The 7,732-nt window shown below is 61.8% G+C and overlaps 4 protein-coding genes across 4 annotated transcripts in view; 1 reads left to right on the top strand and 3 right to left on the bottom strand.

Moving 5' to 3' along the window:
* The window catches only part of M421DRAFT_245345 (uncharacterized protein), an 856-nt gene extending 530 nt beyond the window's left edge, over positions 1-326 (bottom strand). The window contains exon 1 of the mRNA XM_033588545.1: positions 6-326. Within this exon, the coding sequence (XP_033452873.1) occupies positions 6-200 (195 nt within the window). The 5' untranslated portion in view covers positions 201-326. The remainder of the gene's footprint in view (positions 1-5) is intronic.
* Positions 327-353: 27 nt separating this feature from the next.
* Positions 354-1,175, bottom strand: M421DRAFT_33569 (60S ribosomal protein L13; the record flags this gene model as incomplete). Its single annotated transcript, XM_033589417.1, has 5 exons — positions 354-721; positions 769-819; positions 869-977; positions 1,043-1,073; positions 1,123-1,175. Coding segments are annotated over 5 exons (612 nt in total), but the record flags the coding sequence as incomplete, so codon positions are not given.
* A 606-nt stretch (positions 1,176-1,781) lies between these two features.
* On the bottom strand, positions 1,782-3,521 carry M421DRAFT_416242 (uncharacterized protein). Its single transcript, XM_033590990.1, has one exon. The coding sequence runs from the start codon at positions 3,307-3,309 to the stop codon at positions 1,849-1,851; it is 1,461 nt and encodes a 486-aa protein (XP_033452871.1). The 5' UTR covers positions 3,310-3,521; the 3' UTR covers positions 1,782-1,848.
* Positions 3,522-3,830: 309 nt separating this feature from the next.
* M421DRAFT_97911 (L domain-like protein) lies at positions 3,831-7,424 on the top strand (the record flags this gene model as incomplete). Its single annotated transcript, XM_033598557.1, has 3 exons — positions 3,831-3,970; positions 4,211-6,498; positions 6,649-7,424. 3 exons carry the CDS (start codon positions 3,831-3,833, stop codon positions 7,422-7,424), a joined length of 3,204 nt encoding a protein of 1,067 aa, XP_033452870.1.
* Between the last annotated feature and the right edge of the window lie 308 nt (positions 7,425-7,732).

The raw sequence follows: 7,732 nt of genomic DNA, 5'->3' as shown, positions 1-7,732 counted from the left end.
TTGTCTCGATTGTCCCGGTTGTCTCGATTGTCTCGATTGTCCCGGTTGTCTCGGTTGTGCTGGTTGTCTCGGTTGCGCTGGTTGTCGCGGTTGTCTCGAGAATCCAATGGACATGGTAGACTAGTCGACGAAATCTCAACATCACATGAACAGGGAGGATAAGCATGGGGACTGTTTGCATTTGCAAAACTAGGTATCATTCACAAGCTGTCTGTTTGACAGACCTAAACGCCGCCCATGCTGGGAGTATCCATCACCAGACCTGACTTTTGAATCCATGGCAAGGCATAGCACAGAAACCAACCACTGCTTTGGCGAGTAGCTTATTTCTTCTTGTTCTCCTCCTCCTCGGCCTTGGCAGCAGCGCGAGCAGCGCGCTTGCCCTGGTAGCGGGCCTCGGAGCGAGCGTCACGGAGCTTCCTGTAGACGTTCTCGTCGCTCTTGTAGTTGCCAATGGGACCCTCCTCAAAGGCGACCGTGTTCTTGATGGGCAGGATGTTGGTGCGGACAACGTTCTCGCCAGACTTGGCGGCCTTGACGTCCTCGGCGGAAGCGTCACCCTGCTTGGTCTTGCCGTTGCGGCGGGGGAAGAGGATGAGGCGCTTGCGGTACTCCTGGAGGCGCTCGACGTTGGCCTTGAGGGACTCCTCGGAGAGGTTCTGGCGGCGAGGGTCGACCGAGATACCAATGGTGCGGGCAAACTTGCGGGGAATGCCGGCAGCTGGGGTCGTTAGTCCATGTCAAGGCCATGCACTCGGTGATTCGTACCCTTTAGCTCAACGAGCGAGAAACCACGGCCGGGCCTGACGCGGCGGTTGTCTGTTCCAAGTCAGCATATGCGCTGCCTCGACTGCGCAAGCAAACATACACTTGATGGTGGGGCATCGCACAACGGGGCGGAGGAGGTCGACGGGGCGAGGGGCGACCTTGGCAGCCTTTGCAACGCGGGCGTTGCGTCTGGACTTCTTCTTGCCAGGCTATCGAGCGTTAACATCTATAGACACAGGCGCCACTGCTCTCAGCAAAGTGAGAGGGGATTTACCTGGTCAAAGTGCACGCGGACGTAGCGTTGCCTGGAAGAGTCAGCAAAGCTTGCGCAACGGAGGACCAAGGGTCGCATACCAGTCCTTGTGGAAGTGGTTCTTCTGGATCTGCTGGTTGTGCTTGATGGCCATTTTTGCAGATTTCTGTGCTTGGATTAGTCGTCTGTCGGACGCTTGCGCCTGCGCTGCCGTGTGCGTACCTGTCGATGGACCTGTTGTTAGTACGGGCTGACGAGCGAAGAAGTTGCAAAGTTCAATTTTGCAGGCAGGTGCGGAGCGCTAAGCGAGGCGCTAGCGATTGGGGCAGGCGCGAACCTGACATGTCGCGGGCTTGGCGCAGAGCACGACTGAACGCGACTGAACACGATTGAAGACGATTGAACACGACTGAACACGACTGAACATGACAACACATGACCACACACGACAACACATGACAACACAATTGTATGCTTCGCACGGGCAACTTCTTCAAAGTGTGTTGATAACACCTTCAAGGGCCGAGTAGGCGGTGCATTTGTAAACCACGTTGATTGATGCATGTAATAAATAATGCACGTGCGCTCATTCAATGCGCTGCCCATCTAGAGCGCTGCTCACGCTGATCTCACAAGATGAAGCAACAAAGACCGGCGCGCTACAGCGCCAGCAAACAGAAGGGGATATCATACAAACATTGCAAAAAAAAAAGAAAAAAAAAAAAAAAAAAATCCAAAAAATCCAAAAAAAAAACCAAAAATCCACCCGCATATCCAAGGTCGTAACATCGTAGCTAGTAGTAGTCGCCCTGCGCGGGTCAGGAACGTTACTCTCGCAAGCCTCCAATGCCGAGACCTACACCGTGATCAACGCGCGCGCGCGGACTGGCATGATGCGCTGCAGTCTCTGCTGGGCGCTTCTCAACCCCCTTTGGACGCGTCGAGCTGTAGCCCTTCTTCACGTGGCCAAAGATCCTGCTCTGCACGAGGTTCGCAGGTGGCGGTGGCGGTGGCGGTGCGTGCATTGCCTTTGGGGGAGGGGCCTGTCGCAGCATGCTGGCGGCCATCTGACTCGCCTGGGACTCGTTGATCTGGTCGTCCTCGCGGTCGGTGCAGGCCTCTTCCTCGTCTACGCTGGAGGCTGTGATGGTGGAGTTGGAGCTCTGGCGTCGCTCATGCACATGCTTCTGCTGGTAGTGAGCAGGCGGCGCTGACTGGGCAATGGCCGCGGGCATGTAGCTGGGCGGGGTGCGTGGCGGCCTAGCATAGGGATGCGGTCGCCTGTTGGGGGTGTTGGGGAGAGAAGACATGGACTGCGCACCTCTGTGGTGCCCTCGAGGCCTCGGTGCGTGGGCAGCCATCCTCGGCGTCGCGGGAGCTGTGGCAGTCTCCTGGCTCAGCATCTTGTCGGCGAGGAGGAGCGCCTCGAAGTTGTTCGGACCGCGAATGCTTTCGTTGGTCAGAGGAGCTCGGTGCAGGCGGCGCGGGGTGCCAAAGGTCGAGTGCGGGGTGCCAAAGGTCGGGCGCGGGGTGCCAAAGGTCGGGCGCGGGGTGCCAAAGGTCGAGCGCGGCGACCCGTGCTCGTGCATGTGCTCGAGAAAGGGCGCCATGTGGTCTCTGTTCTTGCGGATCCGCGACTTGAGGCGGTCGTTTTCTTCAACCAGGCTGGCCAGCTCGCCCTCTCTGTGCTCGGTCAGGCGCTTCTGCTGCTCAAACAGGTCGCGCAGCTGGGCGTTCTCGGCCTGCAGCATCTGGTTCTGGCGGCCCATCTCGGCCATGACGACGGCGTTGGCGGCGTTGGCCGTCTCGGCGTAGCTCTGCTCGGGCGCCGCGGCCTGGCAGCGGCGACGCCTCTCCTCGGCCTGCTGCAGCACGTCCAGCTCCCGATGCGCCATGGCCAGCTCGACGGCCATGCGGCTTGCGGCTTCCTGGCTGTCCATGACGGCCATGTTGTGCTGCAGCTTGTAGTGGGCGGCGGACAGCCTCATGTCGCGCAGCGCGTTGATGAGGTCGTCGACCATGGCGCGCAGCTCGTCGGCCGAGGCATTGCTGACCTGGTCGCGCGAGTACAGCACGGCGGCGGCTGCCTCGGCGAGGGCGGTGGTGCTGCTGAGCGTGGACGTGGGCCGCGGCGAGGTGGGCTGCGGCGAGAGCGGGCTCGGGGTCACGGACTGCGTGTTGGGCAACTGCGACGACGGCGGCGGCGGCGGCGTCGGCGTCGGCGTGAGCGAGGCGGGGCGCGTCGCGGGGCGCGACTCGTCGGCGGTCGGCCGCAGGGAGGCGTCCATGGTCGCGCAGTGTGGTACGGCAACAGCGACGATGGCAGTGACGGCGTTCGCGGCGCGTGCGTGCGTGCTGCGGGCAAGTGTCGCGACGGCGATGCGCGACAGATGCGCGGTGCGCGGTGCGCGGGGCAAGCGGGCAAGCGGGCAAGCGGGCAAGCGGGCAAGCGGGCAATCTCAGACAGACGTCGCGACGATGCGCGGACGGCGGGGCGCGGAGTGGTTCTGGTCGGGCAGCGTTGCGGGGGGAGGCGCCGTTGTCACTTGTGCGAGCCTGCGCAGGGCGAGGTCGTGCATCTCCTGCGAACCACTGAGCTCCCCGGTCGCTCCAGCAACGGGCGTGCAGTGACATTGGGACGGCCCCGACGCCCGACAACGAGTCGCGCCCATAGATCGCCTGGAAATTGTGCGAGACAGGGAGAGGCCAACAATCTATCCCTGTGCGACAGGCTCAAACTGCCCACGGAGGCACCCGACCGCGCGTGAACTGCGCCGTTGACCGCTGAAACGGCCGTCGGCTCCCATCTATGGATCCCGTCTCAAACCTCCCGCGGCCCTCTGGCATCCCGAGAGCGACTTCGCGGCTGCCAGTGCTCCGTCCGTCAGGGAGCCAGCCGCAGCTGCGGTCGCCCGCGTCGACGAGCCAGCTGCGCAAGAAGCCCTCCGTGTCCTCGCTGTCGCGTCCGCCGCCACGCCAGCAGCAGCAGCAGCCCGCCTTCACACACGCGCCGCCCCGAGCAGCACCAGCAACAGCAGCAGCAGCAGCAGCAACAGCAGCAGCAGCAACAGCAGCAGCACCGCCACCAGCAGCACCCGCCTCGACCCTCCGCCGACAGTCTTCGACCATCTCGCTCGCTCCCTCGTACGGCGCCTCGTACGGCGCCCCGAACAACGGTCCCGCTCCCAGGCCGGCCACGAATACCCCCCTCGCTCGGAAACCCAGCCGCGCCTCGCTCGTCCCATCATCGGCCAGACGAGTGAGCAGCATCCCCCGCTCCGGCGCGCCGCCCCCTCGCACGAGCAGCCAGAACGCCCCTGTCGCCAGGAAGCCCTTTGGCCGGCCGGCGTCCCGCCAGAGCAGGACGCCCTCGCAGCCGCTCCGCACACCGAGCATCAGCAACGAGGACGACGTGCTGGGCAGCCTCGATGGCTTCCGCTCGGCTTCGCGCGCCTCGTCTCGCGCTGGCTCCCGCGCTGGCTTCCACGAGAGCAGCTCGTCGCCCGAGTACGTGCTAGAGGTGCAGCCGGACGGGCGAGCGAGGGGGCAGTCACGACCCTCGCTCTCGGAAAGGACCATGGAGAGCCTCGCGCAGCTGCCCTCGTCGCCAGCCAACGGCAAGGGCAACCGGCGAAGGTCGAGCTTCTTCAACCAGGACAACAGCATGCCTCCGCCACTGCGCCCTGCGTCTGCCACGTCGAACACGAGCAACGCCAGCAGGCCGTCGACCAGCGACGGCACCAGCAAGCGTCTGCCCACGACGCCCAGCAAAGCTAGCGCGCGCTCTTCGCGCATGTCTATGACTTTGCCCGGCAAGCGGACCGTCAGCGCTGCTGCAGCGACGCCCACGGGAACACCCAGTCGCAGCATTTCGTCCATATCACGTCCCACGACTGCCATCAAGAAGCCGGCGTTGGTCCCGACGCAGAATATCCAGACGCCGTCTAAGCGCGCGCCCCTGTCGGAGAGCAAGGGCATAGCATCTCGCACGCCCACGGCGCGTGCGTCGGTTGCGGGCACACTTGGCCACGCCATTTCGCCACCAGGGCCCGTCAACGCAACCTCGCCACCTCCACCCTTGCAGACGTCCCCAGCAGGCAGTGCTCGCAAAGCGCCCAGCTCGTCGCTTGCCCTCCGCAACTCGATCGCCCAAGCCAAGGCCGCACGGAAGCAGGGCGTTGGCGACCCCCCCGACGGGACACCGTCGAAAGCCGAGAGTTCCTCCAACGCCCTCCGCGAGCAGATTGCAAAGGCTAGAGAAGCTGCAAAGCGCACCAAGGCTGGCCCCACGAGGGCCGACACACCGCCCAAGGATGCCATTATACCGGATCCTCGGGAGATTGCTGGCTTCGACTTTGGCCTCGGCGATCCTTTCAACCAGAACGCAACGGGTGGCCAGTCAGTCCTGCGCAAGCGTGTTGATGGCGCTCGGACAACTGGCCGCCTCAACATTGCAGGCATGCAGTTGACCGAGATGCCGGACGAGGTGCTTGGAATGTACGACCCCAACGACACCACGGTGGCTTGGGGCGAGATTATGGACGTCGCGACCATTGTCGCCGCCGACAACGAGCTGGAGACGCTGCCGGATAGCATGTTCCCAGACGTCGACCTCAACGACGTTGACGACGATGATGCAGGGCCTCAGTTTGGCGGCATACAGAGTCTCGACCTGCACGGCAATCTGCTGCGAGAGCTGCCAGTCGGTTTGAGGCGGCTGGCAGAGCTTACGAAGCTGAACCTGTCGCGGAACAGGCTTCCCATGGAGGTTTTTAACGTCGTCACCCAGATAGCATCCTTGCGCGAGCTCAAACTCGCAGAGAACCATCTCACGGGCGAGCTCTCGTCGAGCATTGTAAACCTGGCTCGGCTCCAAGTCCTAGACGTTGCGAACAACAAGCTCGTCAGCCTGCCAGCAGAGCTGCGGGAGCTGACGCAGCTGCGGACCGTCAACGTGGCTGGCAACCAGCTGAGCGCCGTACCAATGGATTTGTTCACGTCGACCTCCTTGCTTGACTTCAATGCTACGAAGAACCGTTTGCAAGGCGCCTTCTTCACCGTCCAGTCTGCACCACACCTGCAGGAGCTGCGACTGTCTGGCAACGCGCTGACTTTGCTGGCGGAGTCGAGCGACCTGAGCTTGCCTGCGCTGAAGCATCTGGACGTTTCAGCAAACAGGCTGTCCTCGCTGCCCGACGTGACGTCTTGGGCGACTCTCGGCACGCTGTTGCTTGGCGACAACAAGATTACAACCTTTCCCGAGGGCTTCTTCTCACTGAAGCAACTGCGCGTTGCTGACTTTACGGCGAATGACATTTCCAGGCTCGACGAGCGCATTGCGTTGATGGAGGCGCTGGAGATCCTGACCCTTGCTGCGAACCCAATCCGCGAAAGGAAGTTTTTGACGATGAGCACTGATGATGTGAAGCGCGACTTGCATGCACGGCTTCGGCCTGAAGAGACCGCTACTGGCCCTCGTGGAGAGACTGCTACTGGCCCTCGTGGAGAGACTGCTACTGGCCCTCGTGGAGAGATTGCTACTGGCCCTCGTGGAGAGATTGCTACTGGCCCTCGTGGAGAGACCGCTACTGGCCCTCGTGGAGAGATTGCTACTGGCCCTCGTGAAGAGGACGAGCTTCCGATCAGGGAACAGGCACCCCAAGTTTCAAATGACTGGACAGTGACTCCATCTGGAACACTCCATCTCACCAGCAAAAGCTTCACCGACTTTGACGACGACGCCCTCATCGCTCTCGCAGAGACAAACGACATCCGCCAAGTCAATCTCCAGCATAACCTCCTTCAAACGATGCCCCTCGCACTCGGGCAGATTGCCTTCCTCACGATTCTCGACCTGTCCAAGAACAGCATCTCGAACCCACTCGCAAGTCCACTCGAACTGCCTAAGCTCCGCGAGCTGCGACTTTCGGGTAACAAGCTCAACTCTTTGATGCCCTTTACCGCGCACCTGACAGCCCCCTCACTTCAAAGTCTCGACATCAGCCAGAACCGCCTCACAGGCTCGCTCCCCGGCCTCCGCGATTCGTTCCCAGCCCTCATCACCCTCATCGCGAGCGACAACGCCATCACGGACGTGCCCGCCGACGCCCTCTCCGGGCTCAAAATCGTCAATCTGAGCAACAACAACATCGAGCGCCTCGACCCGTGCATCGGCCTGCACGCCGGCACCCTCACGAGCCTCATCGTCGAGGGCAACAAGTTCCGCGTCCCCAGCTACCAGGTCCTGAGCAAAGGCACGGATGCGATTCTCGGCTGGCTAAAGGACAAGATCCCCAGGGACAGCGGAAGGGACAGGGGCGATAGCGCGGCGAGCAATGCTACGCGCACGACTGAGGGCGGAAGTGAGTTTTTCGATGCCGAGGATGGCGGCGTGGCGTGGTAGGGCCCGTCCGCCGCTCATGGGAGGGGAAACTATTAATGTGTTGCCTCTTTTCTCTCGCTGTTGGAAGCGCGGGCTCCCGGCTTTTACTTCTCCTGTTCGGTGTTTTCCGTTCTTGTATATTGTTACTTCTTGGAAGCTGAGCGTTTCGGTGGATAGGTGCATCACGTTTCTTCTTCGCTACTGTGTTTTGCGCAGTTCAAGGTGTGTTGTCGTGTACGAAGTACATGTATGTAAACACCAACATGCCCCCCCTTTTTTTTTTCCAACTGGTCCCATTCGCTTCTTCTGCGTTCATGCCGTTCCGCCTC

This window comes from Didymella exigua (assembly GCF_010094145.1).
Source record: "Didymella exigua CBS 183.55 unplaced genomic scaffold M421scaffold_3, whole genome shotgun sequence".
Lineage (NCBI taxonomy): Eukaryota > Fungi > Ascomycota > Dothideomycetes > Pleosporales > Didymellaceae > Didymella > Didymella exigua.
The sequence above is the reverse complement of the archived record's forward strand: the minus strand, read 5'-3'. Positions and strand labels throughout refer to the sequence as shown.

Bases quoted from the DNA above. Each gene is read 5' to 3' on its own strand.
- M421DRAFT_416242 (XM_033590990.1), bottom strand. From the start codon at position 3,309: ATGGACGCCTCCCTGCGGCCGACCGCCGACGAGTCGCGCCCCGCGACG.